The sequence below is a fragment of the Enoplosus armatus genome, chromosome 18 (genome assembly GCF_043641665.1).
Source record: "Enoplosus armatus isolate fEnoArm2 chromosome 18, fEnoArm2.hap1, whole genome shotgun sequence".
Lineage (NCBI taxonomy): Eukaryota > Metazoa > Chordata > Actinopteri > Centrarchiformes > Enoplosidae > Enoplosus > Enoplosus armatus.
The window spans coordinates 1,612,692-1,630,429 of NC_092197.1; the positions used below are offsets into that span (position 1 = coordinate 1,612,692).

At 43.9% G+C, this 17,738-nt stretch overlaps 1 protein-coding gene across 1 annotated transcript; it reads right to left on the reverse strand.

The window, feature by feature from the left end:
• Nucleotides 1–3,434: 3,434 nt before the first annotated feature.
• Nucleotides 3,435–5,540, reverse strand: npy8ar (neuropeptide Y receptor Y8a). Its single transcript, XM_070924805.1, has 4 exons — nucleotides 5,232–5,540; nucleotides 4,894–5,135; nucleotides 4,092–4,238; nucleotides 3,435–3,885 (listed from the first exon to the last, which is right to left on the reverse strand). The coding sequence occupies exons 1-4, from the start codon at nucleotides 5,538–5,540 to the stop codon at nucleotides 3,435–3,437; spliced, it is 1,149 nt and encodes a 382-aa protein (XP_070780906.1).
• Between the last annotated feature and the right edge of the window lie 12,198 nt (nucleotides 5,541–17,738).

The following is a 17,738-nucleotide window of genomic DNA, read 5'->3' on the forward strand; positions in this document are numbered from 1 at the left end:
CTGACAATCTATCAACACATCTGGAGCTCCAAGAGTTTCAGCAACAACATATAACACAAAGATCAACAGGCCTTCAGGCTGCAGATCAGCGTTTCAGGCACCAAAGACACTAAATGAATAAAAGTTTTTGCATCATCTTGAAGCTGTAATACAGTTCAGCTGAACCATATCCACGCATGGAAGCTGTCAGATGCCATTTAAAACTCCAGGTAAAGTGGACCTTGTGTTCAGGGTTATTTAGATACAGAGTCTGTGATAATACTTGTCTTTGAGAATGGTTCATTTATAAATCTGTTACCTGGAACGGAGCTCTTTCATCCCATCATCACCCTGTAAAGCCCAGACAGCCTTATGTCAAGCCGGGCGTCCATCTGCTGTGGTTGCCCTCGGGAGACCTCCGTCATTGTCTCACACAGCTGGAGAAGTCACTTCGCCCGTATGTTGCAGGCAGTCAGCTGTGGTGGAGGGGGGCACCGGAGGTCCTGGCTGATGGGGGAGTCTTTGATGTCCATTAAAGGCAGCCATGACTCCGAGGACACACACTGTCCTAAAGTAAAACCACTCACCGCAGCTCACATATATATTTATACTGCTGGCTTTTAAAATCTGACACCGTGGGCCCCCGAAAGACAAAATTGAGTCAGCTACACCCCCAGGTTTTCAATGCAGCACAAATATCTGTATATGAATGGATAGAGACACTCTGAGACTTAAAAATATTGATAGCAGAACATCGATAGTCAATAGTAATGGAACTCCTATTATGATTTAATAATAATCTTTATCTTACTCAGGTTTGGGGGATAATCAGGCTCTAAATTTTGGAACTACAGCTCGCATAATTTGGGGGCTTTGTGGGAATGTAAACAAGAAGTATGTCGCTGTGGGCTACAGCTGAAGCCTATATTTGTTTAGATTTTGGCAAAGTGACACCATCAAAAGTATGCTGAATCAGCTGTCAGCAGTTCCTGTTTGCAGTGCACACGTGAACACACAGACAGCTGTCACTGGATCACTTTGATGGTGAAGAAAACTTAAAAACATGATGATTCTCAGGCAAGTTCTGCAGTTAGAAGTGAGCACATTTTTTTCTATGATTTCTAAGCAGATTCATGGACGTTTATTCGCAGATATCAGAGACAATGATTTCCTCGGGAAGTGTAAGTCACACCGAATCTAAAAATATGTGTTTCGTGTCTTTGTGGAGTTTCGACTCCCCCATATTATTAAACGGAGCCTCACTACATTTTTCACACTTGTTTTAATGGCATGAACTCACCACAATGAACTGACAACGTTGACAGAGAATTCAGCAAAGAAGAAAACGCTCAAAACTCATTGACTGTTACATTAGTTAAAGATACACTCCCTGATAGTGTCCCACATTATGGAAGACAATTTTAACCAAAAATAAAATTAAACGTGATTAAACTCCACTACTAAGAAAGATATTAAGAGGAAACTGAAAATGGAAACTGGTCGTTGGAAGGACATTTTGAATATTACATGTCAATTAGAAAATGTCAAGTAAAAAAAACTCTAAACTTCTGAAATGGAAGATAAAAAAGCTCAAATATGCTAAAAAAAAAAGATTTTTTTACAGAAGAAATCTGAAAAAGGGAACGTGAACTTTGAAACGTGACGTCTTTTTGTTGTTTTGCTCATCAAGAATGAGCTGGGAGGAGATTTTGGGGACACCACTGGACACTTTAATGTCTTGGTAACTCCTGTCCCTTTTGAATTCATAGCGCGGTGTTGCGGCTGATAACTGCTACAAAACATGCCGAGTCCTCAGTGTTGTGCTAAATTCCTACCAAGTTTCATCTCATTCAGAAGAAAGTAAGGCTGAGTGGCGTCAATAATAACTTCATCTCTCAAAGACTTTATTGTATTTAGAACTCAGCCACTGAGAATCCATTCAAGCCTCTAAATGCTGATTATAGCATCTCCATGACTTGTTCCGTGGTTTGTAATGAAAACGTCACCAGTTATATAACACACTAATGTTAAGCAGCCTCATTTTCCTCCATTGTATTGAGTCAAGCACCAGTCAGTCTCTTATCAACAGTGTTCACTATCATAATGATATAATTTACACTTTGCAAAGTCACATATAAAACTGTTCAGAACATTCTTTCAGGTTCGTGAGTTCTTTGTTTGATTCTGTTAAAGAGTTCTCTTCTTCATCTTCGTCTCACTGCTCCCACGTCTTCCACATCCACTTATCAGTCAGAGCTCACAATTAACCTCTCGCTAAACCCCCCCCCCCCCCCCCCCCCCCCCGAACAGCAACCGTCCGAAAGCAGCGCAGCAACTGGTCCGTAAGGGGACACAGCTCTACAGAGAGTGTGTTCATCTGCTTCAAGGTAAACCTCGAATGTTAGCATGCCTGGCTAACTAGCTTACTGTCCACCGTAGTAACACCTTCCATAAACGTTACAGACAGAAACACATTTTTATTGTCAGGCATGTTTGTAAATGTGGAACGACTTCCGTATAATCGGGTGAAAATAACACACAGGAGGGTCAAAAGTGTCACAATGGTATAAACGTGAATAGTTCATATTATTCTCATTTATTCCTCATCCTAAACGTCTTTCCTCTTGTGAAAGTGATTTCAAAGTGTGAACAATAAAAAGAAAACGACCTCTGTGTTGTTCGTCCTTCTATATTCGTTCTCTAGTAAGCATCTAAACAGGATTATATTCGAATAAAATAACATTATCCTTTTCTGTATCATACTTTATATACAGTATTTGTCCTTACATGTTTTTTCTTATCACTGTGCTATAATGCAATATGCAAATGCAGCACAGGAACAATGTTGTTTCTTCTCAATGCTGTACTTTTTTTTTTTTTTTTTTTAACCTAGACCCTGTTAGCTTTAGCCTCAGTCTTTTAGATATCATGTATGTCGTTCTAACCCCAGTGAAGACTCGTCTTCCATCTCACTTAGTTAACTCGCTTCCTTTAGCTAGAGCCGGCGACAGTTGCAACTAGCTGCGTTTGTTAACTTCTGTCTGAAATCATGAATCTACTGTTTCAAAAATTACTTGTTAAGCCTGCGAATGTTGCCGTTGACGACGTCACATGTGGCGTTCTAGGATGCAAAGATTAACAGCATAGCAACAGTAACTAAGGAGGGCGGGGCTTAGCGAAGGGTCAATTCTACCAGCTCCTCTGCTTTCTCTCCGTGGCCCTCAAACAGAGTCCATTTACAAGATTTTGCTTCTCGCGTTCTGGACTTGAAGCTACGTCAGCGAACCTCCATCCTCACCCTCTCCTGCCCCCGAACAGTCAGCTGAGTGAAATGAGCTGTTTTACTCTGGCAGGAAAGTTCTGGAAAGGAAAGCAGTCGCAGAAGGTCGCAGACAGCAGTCTGGTACACACTGTTCCAGCTGTCAGCCACTCGTCAGACAGGAGTTTGGTCATTATTAGGTGTTAGCTGGTATCGTCTTCGCTGGTATTGCTGAGCTGATCTCAAGTCTGGGAGAGGGAACGCAGACCGACCCCATCCTGTTGAGGGAGGTGGCTTTGGTCATGCCCTCGCTGCCCACAGTGGAGAGAGGGAAGCTCTCGTAGCTCTCCGCCGCCCGGTTGCCGCACTGGCAGCGCTGCAGCGTCGCCTTCAGCTCCCTCTGGAAGTTGCTGTTGAGGAAGCCGTACACGACGGGGTTAATGCAGGTGGAGGCCATCGCTGTCAGGTGGCAGGCGGAGAAGATGGCGTCGTGCTGGCAGTCGGGCAGGGCCTGGTGGTGCCAGTCAAACAGCGTGTTGAAGACGTTCAGCGGCAGCCAGCACAGAGCGAAGGCTACGACGATGGCTAACAGCATGACGTTAATCCTCTGGGCCCCCCGAGTCCTCCTGCTGCGCTCCAGCATGTCCCTGCACAACACAGCAGGACGCCTATTGTCAGACAATTCACTGTGAAATATCACACCGAACCTACGGCACAATGATGTAATACATAAATAGAGTGCCCGAAAAAACTGCATCTTTCTATAATAACACAAACACGCCGTCACACTCTGAATGGCAAAAGCTTGTGATACGAGGAGACTTGGTTTTTAAGAAAAGTAGAGCGGTGCGACCTGCGCCGTCTCAGGCGGAGGAAGATCCTGAGGTAGCAGAGGAGCACCAGCAGAAGTGGCAGGCAGTACTGGAAGAGCAGCAGCGACGTCGTGTAGGCGAGACGGTGCTTATCTGACGGCCACAGCTCCATGCAGATCAGATGGTCCCTTAGACAAGACAGACACACATTGTATAGGAAAGCAGAGAAGACTGTAAACAGAGAATAGAATTTATTTTGGACAGCTGAAGTCCTGATGTTCCAATAACCGTAACTTCATAAAGGCTGCAGTCTCTTAAAGTCTCTTAAAGTTTCACTCTGTCGGCCTTATTCTCCTGGAACTGGGCACAAATGCAAAAGCATGGTCGTCAAATTAAAAGAGACGCAAGAAAACAGACGACCTCCTGAGGACTTTGTTTACGGCGGGAAGAAGATCGGGCCCTGTGTGCGCCGGTCACAGTCTCCAAGGTTCTTTCTGTTTTGTTCTCAGTATTTTATTTCATTCACTGAGAAAAGGTTTTACTGAAGAGGGAAAACGCTCTCTGACAAGCTCGCTAACTAACTAACGGTCGGTGAGTAAGCTAAAGGTCAGCACTGTCAAGACGGTTTACTGTTGGTCAGTGATGGAAATTTGTGGGTCAAAGTTCCCGAAAGTTGAACTCGCTGTTGATTTAGCAGCGAAATTCTGCTGCTTTAAATGAGGAGTAGTTGCTACCTTGGTAGAAGCTCATGGGGATCCAGATAAATAAATAAAATAAATAAACGTGGTACGGATGACCAAACACACACCTGCACACACCTGTATCCCACATATCTGAGCTCACCTGAAGGGGTTTGCGGGAAGGCTGATGTTCTGGAAGGGGTCATTAGTGAGGATGTTGAAGGAGAGGAAGGGCAGAGAGATGAAGCAAGCGACCAGCCACGTCAGCCCTACGGCCAGGTAGGAGTGTCCGGCAGCGGGGGACCAGCCGGTGGGATGGAGGATCAGCTGGTGACGCTCCAGAGCGATCAGCACCAGGGAGAAGACAGAGACCGTCACTGACATGCACTGAACAAAGGGAGTCACCTGGGACAGGTAGAGACACACATGGTGATTAGATGTTTTTAATGCTTCTGTGTGTGTGTGTGTGTGTGTGTGTGTGTGTGTGTGTGGTCCACTGACCTTACACAGGGCCTCTCCCAGCACCCAGCGGTCCATCAGTGTGTATATGACGGTAACAGGAAGACACACCACACACATGAGGATGTCGGAGCACGACAGGTTGGCGATCAGGATGTTTGTGACGTTGCGCAACTCCTGTTGCCGGGCGATGATGAACACCAGGCCTGCATTGCCTAGCAACCCAATCGCTATGACGGCGCTGTACGCCACGATCAAGAAAGTCGCCCCGCCCACCGAGGGAAGGCACTGAGGGGTGTCTGCCCAATCGGAGGCCTCCCAGACACTGAGGAGGCTGCTGTCGTTGGACATGGCAGGGAGAGGTGAGGGGGGGGGGGGCGGTGTGTCAGGGGTCAGGGTTCGACAGGACCAAAGCCCCGAGGATGCTATTGAACTTCACTTCCCCGAAAAATCAAATGAAAGTCGAGCCAGACGAAGGCAGAGGAGGCAGACGCAGGAAGCAGTGAGAGTGGAGAGCAGGTGCTGCTCAGTGCTCAGGATCCTGTTGTGAGGAGTTTCCTAAATAAACTGCAGATGAGGGATTGTGACTGAGGAGAGGAGCGATTCAAATATAGATGTTGTCCTCTTTTTCATTCACTGCATCCCGGTGGATCAGCTCAGCATCAATGTTTCCCTGTGAAGGAGAGAAAACATAACAATGCTGAGAATAATGAAAGACAGGCAGGAAGGTGAGGGGCTCTCAATGGAGAACTGAGACAAAGAGGTGAGGAAGACGAAATAAACTGAAGTGGGGCTGTGCAGGGGGAGTGATTGTACGGAGGAGAGCTGAGTATTAACACCTCCTCTTCTCCGCATCTCTTTGCTGAACCAAACCCCACCATCCACAACACACACACACACATTAACATAAACCATTGTTGGTTCAATGTCACATTATACGGTCCAGGTCGCCGGGGACAGACTCGATCTGCACTGAGTTACTTAAAGCCACTGAACGCTCACATCGTCCGGACAGCAGGAGGACGAGCTCAAAAGACCACCACACTTTTCTAAGACCCACATGGAGATCCAAAGTGAAACCACATTATGTTCCAGAAGAAAACCTCATTCGAAATCATTTGTAATAATGTAAATAAGTAAAACTCCAGCCTTGGAACCACGCGCCAGCCTCCGGCTCTGAAAAGTGAAGCCAATGCTGACGTGCCTTACGTGCCAGCAGGGGGCGACTCCACTGGTTGCAAAGAGAAGTCAGATTGTATAGAAGTCTATGAGAAAATGACCCGACCGTTCACTTGATTTTACTTGACCTCAGGGCGGGGCTACCTTGTGATCGACATGTCTCTACCACAACGACCTGTCAATCACAATAGAGGCGTTCCACTGTCATTTACAAGTTACAAGCTAACTTTGTTAGCAGCTACTTCGCACAGTGTAGCCAGCAGCCAGGTGCAGTCAGGTTGCAGGTACAGGTAGGTCTGCATAGTGTCCTCGGGTTCTCAGATCCCCAGCTCCACCCTCTCGTCCATGGTTGGAACATAACCGTACTCAATATTATGTCTTGATAATAATATGTTCACTCCATGTGTCCAGATAAGGACGGAAATTAAAGCTAAAAGCCAAATAAAAAAGAATCATATTGTTGTTTATTCAATATTTCTGGTTTTAGCTGCCTTCAATGAACTCCGCTTCCCATAAGCCCACACAGCATCACGTGTTACACGTCGTGGCAGAACAGAGAGGGCTGAACTGTGTAGAAGTAGAGATTTAAACAGTGAATGTAGAAGTTACAGTGATGTAAGTACCCAGAATGCTAAGCTGGGCGCTTTTCATGGAAGCTGTGGTTTTTTTCTTTGCTCACAAAGTAAAAGCAGTTTAAAATCAAAGAGGTTTCAAAATCAAAGTTTTCTGCATAAAACAGATGCCCCCTGCTGGAGAGAAGGTGAATGACAGCTGTACCAAAACAATAAGCCAATGTTAAAAAGGCTAAAAAGCTGCGGAGAGCTGCAGAGTAAATATTTCTTTGTGGGTCCATCACCACTGGTGCCTGTTGTAACCGGACACGTGACTCGAGTCATTGCTAACATGAAAAAACATATTGATAAGTGAAGCCATAAGCTCGGAAAATGACATGACTTCGTTAAAATCATTAAGCTAACGGCAGATAATATGAAGATACATCACAATGTGACAGCTAGAGTCCCTGATGACTGAATCCTCATTCATATTCATGATTATTATTATCATAAAACAACACACACGCACACGGCAGTCGTTCATAAACATTACATATAGATGATGCATGCTAATAACAAACACATGCATTATGCCCCCTTATCTCTTTCTCCCGGAGGAAAAGTGATTAAGATGCAGCTTATTAACAGCAGCTCCCGTACATCACATCTCGTCCTGCTGGCACAATACTCGTCCACTGATTACAACATCCATCAAATCCTCACAGCATTAGCATATACATACATGCACATGGTGGATACAACCAGTTACAGCCGCCCATTCACTCTGCCAGCCTCCCTCTGTGGGGAGCTCTGTCTGTCTCTCCCTCTCCTCTGACAGCCTTTACGGGACCCGAGAGGATCGAGCTGCCAAATAATGAGACACACTCACAGGTGTTGTTGCACATCCACACTGACTCACTTGCAGCATCCACCCGCTTGTTATAACACTCATCGAAAATGCTTCGCTATCTCCGCGTCTCTTGCACAGGCACGCACACACATTCACGCCTTTTTAGAAATGCTTGCTGTTTACCTGAATAAGCAGAACTCCAAACAGCACAAAGGTCTTACAGGTGTGACACAACACAACACACACCCTGAAAATAAACCCAGCGACATCTGTTAGTGCATCTCTCCATCTCCGTCTTCGCACTTAACGTCTTTTTCCTCCTTTGGTTGAGGAACCCGACAGTGAAGGCATCACATATTTTTGAAAATCCAATCTCAGTCACCTCCACATGTGCGAGATTACAGACTGACTGATCCTTTGGTTGAATTACTGGGAAAAGGCAGCAGCATTCAGGAGGAATAAGATGGACATAGTCGCACAGTTCACCTCCAAAAGGTTCCAGCCAAATATTTCCTCTGAAGACCTTTTCATGACGCTGCTCATCTGTTCTTTTCCTGACAGGAGGAGGGCAGGACTGACCCTGCTGCTCTGGATGACCTCATTAATGAACTTACACAGCAACCAGAAGTTCACAGACAAAACAGGACATTGAACAATCTCAGTGATTCAGGAGTTCTCCTCTAACTTCTCTCAGATGTTTTATAAAAACAGACCCTTCTCTCTTGACTCAACATGAACTGCTCTGTTATTTCTGCCAAATATATAAGAGGATTATTGGTTCTAACCACAAAGCTAATAACAGCTTTAGAATTAATAAATTAACATAAAGAGTAAACAAAGGTCCTGCCAAAGAGAAGTCAATCCTGGAAATGTTTGACATGATTGAAGTGGATGATGATGAATAAAGTCAAGCAGACAGACAAAGATAAGATAAACTGATGTGAGGCTGAAGACAAACACGCAGACATCGATCTGACATATTCATTGAAAACAGCACTCGAGGATATTAAAGCACATTTTGTTGTTGTACAAAGCCAGAATGTATTAATGTGTTTTCTGGCATTGGTATCATGCAGAACTCTATATTACATAATGATTACTTATGTAAGAGAATAAACTGTAGCACATGAAGTCCAGGGGACCACGTTTCTTGAAATTCCAGGATCTAATTGAGTGAGTTTTCAGTGAAATTATCTAATACATGAGCTTGTATGAACGGGGAGGAGGGCAGGGCCGCGCCCCCATTACATATATAATGAAACATGAAACTCTCCCGGTTAAATCATCAGTACAAAAGATTAAGAGCTGTGGTCCAAAATCTTTTTCTTTGATAAAAAGTTGAATGTACAAGTTTGTGTACAGAAAAACTTTGAGGCAGAACTGCGACTCCCATGGTGCATTTAGAAACATCCAATCACAGAGCTTAAAATTCAGCTACATGCATCGCAAGCTAAAGATTAATGTTTTACACGGTATATATTAAAAGTTCTTCCAGTGTAATTTATTTATAGTTCCCTCTTAAATGTAATTTATTCCCAGTACTTCTCCCCTTAACTACTACTGTAGATACGCAGTATGTATATTATTGTTACCCCATGTGTACAAAATATTCACAGTGTAATTTGTGGGCTTTGAATGGCAACTTCTATCATTATATGTACATACAATAAAAATAAATATGTATATGCCTGCTATATTATTAGTATTCATTAAGGTGCTCTCTAAATTACAAAACGTTTAATCACAATTTCCAAACATGTAAAAAAAATACCAGCAAATAAACAAAAACACACACACACACACAACTGAACTTCTACAAGTTCATTATCTCTGAGCCATTAAAAATGCATCGTTTACACCGCATGGATAATTCAATTAAAATCTATTTTCATAAAGCTTCACTCAGGGCTAACGGAGGGTATCATGACAAATCTCTTCACTACAAAATCTAACAAAAACAAAACGAAAAAATAGATGCGAGCATCGCCTCAGTGCCACCCCGCGTTCACGAGTCTCGGTCAAGTCCTTTCCAGCTTGAATCTTTGGTTCAATCCTTGTTTATTTAATTATATTTCTCAATGAGATCCTGCCCCAGTTTCTCTCAGAGTTCCAGTTATTAAGTTCAAAGGAGGCATACTGTAAATCAGTGCTAAATATACTTTTAAGCCTCATGAATTGTTGCTGCTGCTTCACGTCTCACACATGTGCAGCGTACAAAGATTTACCATAAAAACCCAACAATGGCTCTTTGATTTATGACAAAACAAAAGCAGCGCCTCATGTTTAGTGACAACTGCTGCTCGCAGATTTAATCCGCTCCAGCTAACTAATGCTAACTCCATAAATTAGCTGAAAACTCAGCCTTCAGTCGACGTTTTTAGGTTTCCAGCTGACTCGCTTTAAAACGGCGGCCGTGTAAAAGTTTAAATTACATTTGCTGGCTACATACGTCATATCATGCTAACAGACTGAAGCTTAAGCTAACAGGGCAACGCGTTAGCGTCCTCACAAGTTAATGATCCATGTAGAAATAAACAATCAGAATTGTCCTTGTTATGCAAAGTAGAGCTAATTATAGTACAGTATTATAAATAATAGAATTAAAATATTTAATTCTACCCTGGACAAAACAAAATGCTTAGATTTATGCTTTATTAAACTGTATGTTTCACTTCTTACAAGAGAAAGCTTTGCGGATGAACAGTAGCCGATGTGTTTGACAAACATGATGCCATCTCGGGAAATGAGTTTAGTGTAAACTTCCCAAAACCAAATAAAGAGCCAGACAGAGCCGCTAACGTTAGCCTAAACCCTGATCTTCTAGGACCGGCTCCCACACAGGTCTGCTAGGTTACTATTGTAGGTAGGAAGCTAGTTAGCCATGAGTGCTAACATTAGCACCTTGCGTTCGAGCCGACAAACAATCCATAAGAAAAGACACGCGGCTACATCGAGTATCTCTCTTGCCTGTTTGGATGACATTCGTCCTCTGGGGATTGTTTTTGAGATATCTCATGTTCAAGAGCAATCTGAGTGAGATTTTGACATTTCACGCTTTGTGATGTTAATGTTGTCATCACCTTGTACATTTACAGGCGAGGGCGTCGTAATAATGTTTTGTGGTTAGTGTCAGTGTTCTGGCTGCAGAGATATAAATAACTTCAATGTTTTGTAAGTGTGGAATAACTGGGACAGCAAGATAGTAGTGCTGTTTAATCCGTGCTGGATTAAACGGCATCATGGTTTACTTCACGGAGAAAAAGGGAGGAAGTGCCGAGTCACCGTGGCATCTCCGAGGTTACATTTTGACATGAATTAGATGAGCCAGAAAACAAATGACTGCTATGATCAGCTGATCCTTCAGTCTTATTAGCAATCACAGTTTTGACTTTGTGACTTTGACTTTTGCACATATTCAGACGACATCGCCTGAGGACACACGAGTCGCCGTACGGCGTCTTCTATCTTTGCCACGTCGCAGATGACCGGTCGGTCAGAGCGGGTGAAACGATCCTTCAGGTTTAGTGTCTGTAAGTGTTTTTTCAGCTCGAGGGAGAATAACTTCACACGATGAATATTGAGCCGGGAGGGGTGAGAGAGTGCGGCTCTGGCAAAAAATAGAGGGGGAGGACGAATTCAAGGACGAAACGGCACAAAGAACGGGGAAAGCTCTGCTCGTGTGCTTGTCACAGTGATGCAGATGGCATATTCACACTTCTTCCCCTGATTGAATTTGACTGTCACTTTTCGTCACACTGGACAGACTGTTGTGTTCCTGAAACACAGAACGAGAACAGAGCTGCACCTTTTCATGAATTATTGAACCAGACACCATGTGGAGCTCTCACTGAAACCTTATTAAATTAAGATTCACGCTCCGAATGAGAGAAGGAAGAACATCTTTGCACAGATCTAAAAACACTCATTTCATAGCCCTTCAACATCTCCATCAATCACTAGACAGAAATCAGGGCGTATATCGAGCCTAATTTCCTCAACAAACAGTATTCAGCACTGATACAGCACACACACACACACACACACACACACACACACACACACACACAAACACACACGATGTCTTCCTGCTTTTTTCCATTTTACACAATCCCACACAGCAGAAGACGGGCTGCCGGAGATCAAACGAGATACTCGTCAACAACCTCATCCTCTCTCGTTACAACAATCCCCACCTCCTCTGATGCCGCTTCAAAGTTTCCAGAGTCACAGTCTTATCTAAATAAGGTCTGCTGGCAGCCTGATCTGGTTTTAGAATGAGTCTGTGATGTTAATCCCTCAAAAAGAAGCGTTTTTAATCGAGCTTATCTCGATCTGGACACTGATAAATTTCACATCCAGTCTGAGAGCCGTGGTGAGATTTGTGCTCTGGTGACAAAATAATTACAAATACTTGAAGCCTCTCAATCCAATTGCTTTGAGCCTTTCATTATGAAACCGTTTAGTCTGGAAATTAAGCAAAAAAATAAATAAATAATGCTGCTTTAATACTCATTCATGTAATTATTGTTTTGTTTTGGGTGAAAGAGGATTGTAAGGGTGCTTGTTACATCGCTAACGGCAGCTGCAAGGTGCTAATCTGTGCTCAGTTCTACCAACAGCTGAGAGATAAACATAATTAGCATGCAAATGGATCTGGAAGTGTACATGGATCTTTTCTTTTAATGGGGAAGAGGAATCTCAGCTTCTGTGTTCGCGTCCCTCTGAGAACACACCTTTCATGTTGGACCTTGTGTTCATTCCTGCAAAGTTTTTTAAATCAGACCAGTCGAGCTTCTAACGTTCATCTCGGCACTTCATTACGTGTTAGTTGCCATGACGGCCTGATAAATGAGGCGGGGGGGGGGGGGGGGGCAATGTCCTCCTGGTTACGCAGGGAGGGGGCGGGATGATTAATGATGTTTCCATCAAATACAGCGCCATGTTCCACTAACTTGTATCATGTCATCAGTTCGCACACGGAGACCTCACGGTGAGGTAACAGCCTTGATCTTCACATCAGGTTTTATCCTTAAGGCGTAAGCCCCCGGAAATCTTCCAGAGCCCAACAAGGGGAGAGTGTTGACGCGAGCAGGGCAGAGGCGGGGGCTGCTCAGCTGCATCCAGCAGATGGCAGGTCCGTCTCGGACCCTGGCCGGTCCTGCCATGAGGCTAACAGCCCCTCATGGTCCCTTTGCTCACGGTTATAATCCTATTCTAACATTTAATATATCACAACACGTAAAACAGACTGGGGGAGTTAGAGAGAGAGACGAGAGATAAAGGAGGAGTATAAACTAATCCTCCTTAAGACTTTGATATATCGTCTGTGGCCTCGTCTCCACAGTTAATTTACAGGGTATTAAGTCACAGCTGCAGGTAAATAGCAAAGTGTCAGAGTGCATGTGGAAGTGGGGGTATGAACACACACACACACACACAGAAACTGTAGTCACTCCATATTCATAATTAAAACGTTTATTGATGTTTATCTGCCTTAAAGGCCCTGAAGGCCACAGAGACAGACAGAGAGGATGTGAGGCGTCCTTTATTTACTTTATTAACCGATCCAGCAGGACTCGGTCTGAAGCTCGGCCTTGGAACTTTTGACTGCGCCATTCACTCCTGCATGCATCCTTCCCCACCTTATAAATAGAGTGAAAATGAGTAGATGAATAAGTAGAACAATCCTCCCACACTCTGCCGATTATTAAAAAGAAGCGTGACAAGCCTTTCACAAACACTGATGACAGCGACTGTATCTCTCCGGCAGCGATCAATCTGCAAACTGAAGAATGCTTCAAGAACTGAGTCACTTCTTTATTTCATGTGCGACTGCAGAAAGACCGAGTTTAGCTTTACTGATCCAGCTTCTCAGCTCAGTGTCCCTCAGATTTACATCCATATTGGATGAGTCTGCATGACATACGCTCAGTGTCGATGCAGGACGTAGTGTGTCCTTCATGAACCCTAAAACCAGAACCAGCTGTTTTAGGTGCCTAAGCCTAAACATCTTTGTTTTTGCCATAACCACAATCTTTACGTACGTAATCCAGTTTTTTTGCAGAATTGTCCGGTACGCACGTTCTCGTCTGGCGACAGGGTTTCATTGTCTACACCCTCAGATCACTCTGTGCTCCCCAAAGTAACTGCTGAGACCTGTGAACGCAGTGACACCTCTAAAAATAGGGCCAAGGGGGCAACAAATAGGAGAATTTAGACGAGCAGACGGGTTGTAACCAAGCTAACAGTTTAGCCAGACTTTAGTTACACGAGAAGTAATTGAAGGGAACGGGATGCTAACAGCGGTCGTCCCTGTCAGAGTCAGATGCTTTGTCCACCCCAGCACCCAAAGTGTTGCTGCGCCGCAATCATGTCATGCTACGTACGTATTATTACGGCCACAAGACGTCTCTATCGCAGGTATTTGGTCTGGCGCTAGATGAAAAGTCAGGGCGGTAGAGGAACATGCATCCTCTGGGGAACATGCATATCTGAGACAAATGCCCATCCATCCAATAGTTGCTGACATATTTCATTAGAAATATTTCAAAGTCGGAGACTTTGAGTTTTCCATCCCCAGAGGCACGCTGCCAATGTGGTGAAAAATGCTGATTAGTGCTGCTTTCATTTTTTTGAAAAAACAACCAGCTCTGGTGAGGAAAGTCTCCAGCAGGCAGTGAGTAAGAGTCGGAGGGGAAACCCTGGACAGACTGCAGGGCCGAGACTCAGGCGGACACACTTTAACATCAAACCTCGGGGGGAGTTGAGACTTTCCACTTCACCTGACCTGCATGTGTTTGGAGTGAGGGAGGAAACCAGAGCAGCTCCGTGAACATGGGGAGACCATGAACACCCTGACAGAGGGGGACAGAGGCTGGACTGAGTCCATTCAGCACCAAGCTGATCGTAGTTCATAACAAATTACATGCTTGTTGTTTTATGTCACCAGAGTCGCGCCGAGCAGACGTGAACGTTAGCGGGCGGAGTAGATTTACCACCTCCTGTATTTGCAGAGAGCGTTCGCTGTTCAGCGCCTTGGTAACTGGTGTATATTCATTTTACGATGCAGACTGTATAAAAGATTCTTTCATCGGTTCAGAACATGTTGATTGCTGCCCGAAGGTCAGTTATTCTGCCCTTTCTTCAAGTGCTTGATTTAAGGAAGAATTTCTGCAAATATAATTTAATCTAATGTGGAGAATTCAGACCTCTGATGAAAAATATTGATGTCCCTCACACAAGCACAAACACTATTTTGCCATGTCCTTCCCTTTAGGCTTAATTAAATGCATAACCTCCCACTTGTCAGTCTACATCAAAATGGTGCAGCCTTGACACAAAGCCAACGTGATGCTATTCTGGTTGTTGACCATCGCTGACTGACGGTCAGTTATAAAACGAAACGAGCAGCGAGGACTTTGAACTACGTGAGTGAGAAAACTTCATGGACTCATGATAGTTTTCAGCGTATGTAAATTTGCATATTATTTTCCTTCCTTGAATTCATCTTTTTGTCTTAATGAGCAGCAGCCAAACCTTAGTGGCGGAGGTTGTATGCAGCCTGAGGGAACACCTGCAGACAGTACTCAGGGCTGAGAAAAGTCCTGTCACCTCCTCTGCATGTTTTTCAGTAAAAAAATAGTTGAATCTATATTTTTATTCACAGCTGATATTCCCCTAAAAGCAAGTACCACATTATCTCTGAAAAAGTATGAGGTGCCATTATTATGGAAATCATTTTGTGTGTGTGTGTGTGTGTGTGTGTGACGTTTTCATGCTCTTCTTTGTCACGAATGATCGTAAACTGAATATCTAACAGCGTGAAATAAAAGCAACAAACGATGTGAAATGCTTGACCGGGGTGGGGCTGAAGAGCAGGGATGGAAACTGTTGAAATGCTGTCATTTTAAACTGACATCCTCCTGCCGTCATTGAGCGAAGCCCAGCAGGCGCATGACTCACGCTGCCAGTGTCTTTCTCACAGAGAGCTGTTTGTGTTTGATGCCATGAAATAAAATACAATCAGCGTCCAGCTCCGGTGGTTTTTTATCCTCTTTCTGTCAATTTTTAACAATCCTATTTGTTCCCCTGTGGTCTCTTAACTGTGGCTCATCTCATCGCTGTGTTTCACTGATTCTGCTGCTGATGGACATTTCTATGAAATGCAAATGTGCATCTGTGTCCACACGGTGGCATTTTGGACGGGGACGTTTTGTTGATTGCAAAATATTTTGTTTTTTGCAGTTTAGTAACGTTTGTGAAAGTGGAGTGCAGAACCTGCATGATGTAGATTTTGTGTTAAAGTAACTGTTTTTAAAGGCAGGTCCCCGTTTTGTTTGTGTCATGCAGGCGTATGAGGACGCATGCACACAAGCATCACATAAAGAAAGGCAGGTGTGTTTTAATAACATCAGTCCATGGGTTAGGTACACAGTGACACATGTATTGACCACTGGGGGGCAGTAAACATGTTCTGAGCAGCTACTCTGTCTGTTTACAGCGCAGCCAAACAAACATCGATCACATCGTGTTGTTTTAATGAAGAAGACTGAAGAAAACTGTCAATAATTACTCGTTACTTTCATTACTCACACAGCTCCGTCGGATGTGCTGCCACATATTCTGTATTTGACACATGTAGAAATAGAAAATGAGACATTGACTTTTAACAAGCAGTCGGGATTTACTGACCATCTACTGCAGCAGCTAGCTTAGCCCCAGTGACTTTACACAGCTTCACACACCCTCCAACTCTAAACAAACGCTTCATTAATGTAGGCTAACGTTAGCAAGACAAGTCTCTCTACTGGACACACCGAAGCCACATCAAGTCCTGGTGCGACAGCGACACAAGCCTCAACCCTCAAAGTCTTTTTACCCATGAAGCTTTTTGTTTCTGAATGTGATCTGGATCGTGTCCTCACATCCACACCGTCTTTATAAGGACGTTCCCCGAGGCTGCGTTTACTGAATGCATGTTTCCTGTGCATCTTTTACTCTCTCATCCAAATTAAATGCTTTCTCATTATCTCAGTCAGGTAAAATCATTAGACTTTGACAACCTTTTAGCTCCGGTTAGCTAAATGTCACTGAGGACTCCATTAGAGGCATTCTCATTAAAAAGATTTTCATTATATCTCTTCACCACAAAGTACACTGAAACGACATGCATTGTAGTTAGATGTCCACTCTCCGTAGACTCATATCCAATGAACTGATCTGAGAGGGAGCAGCCAGGTTTTCTGACATCCACCTCGTTCTGACTTCACACACTGCAGCTTCAGTCTTTATCACGCTGATGCATCTTCACAGAGTTTATTTAGAATCTCTTCATTATAGCCACCATAAATCAATAAACATGTCAGTGTGGGAGGAGAACTCTACCTGTACCAACATCACGCCACTTTCCCACGTGAAAACTCCTTCAGCTTCTTTATCAGCAGCAGTTGTGGTTTTTATGCCAAATGCAGAAGCAAGTAAAAAACAAACAGTCTGATTACAAAGAGAATCCAGATCACACCTTCAGTTTCCATGACACAAACCACACCTGCTCCGGATAAAACTGTTCAACACCTGGAGTCATTTAGCAGCTGGTGGAAGTCCTTCATCACCATGAACACACACACTGCAGTTTATCTCGACTCAGTCCCACACACACACACACACACACACCGTCCTGCTGCCCCAAATACTCACTAGAGCTCCACATGCGGATTCATCCGCCGCTGAAAATAGTCCCCAACAAATGCACTATTTCGACCTATTTGAGCTCACTGAGCCTTTCAGCCTGTCAAAATAAATGACGTGACACAGAGTCAAATCTATGAGAAAATAAGTTTAAAGTACTTAAAAATTGAGATAAATCTTAACTTAATAAGACAAAATTAAGCGACAGCAAGTCATTTGATCTACCATGAGTATTTTATGGGCTTCCATAGCAACAAGTGCGAATGATGGATTTCGCCC

What these genes read in the sequence shown, in the direction of transcription:
- npy8ar (XM_070924805.1), bottom strand. Translation starts at nt 5,540, where the DNA reads ATGTCCAACGACAGCAGCCTCCTCAGTGTCTGGGAGGCCTCCGATTGG. An exon ending in TGGGAGAGGCCCTGTGTAAG is followed by an intron (nt 5,136 to 5,231) that starts GTCAGTGGACCA and finishes TACCTGTCCCAG; the next exon opens with GTGACTCCCTTTGTTCAGTG. An exon ending in CTCCGCCTGAGACGGCGCAG is followed by an intron (nt 3,886 to 4,091) that starts GTCGCACCGCTC and finishes TGTGTTGTGCAG; the next exon opens with GGACATGCTGGAGCGCAGCA.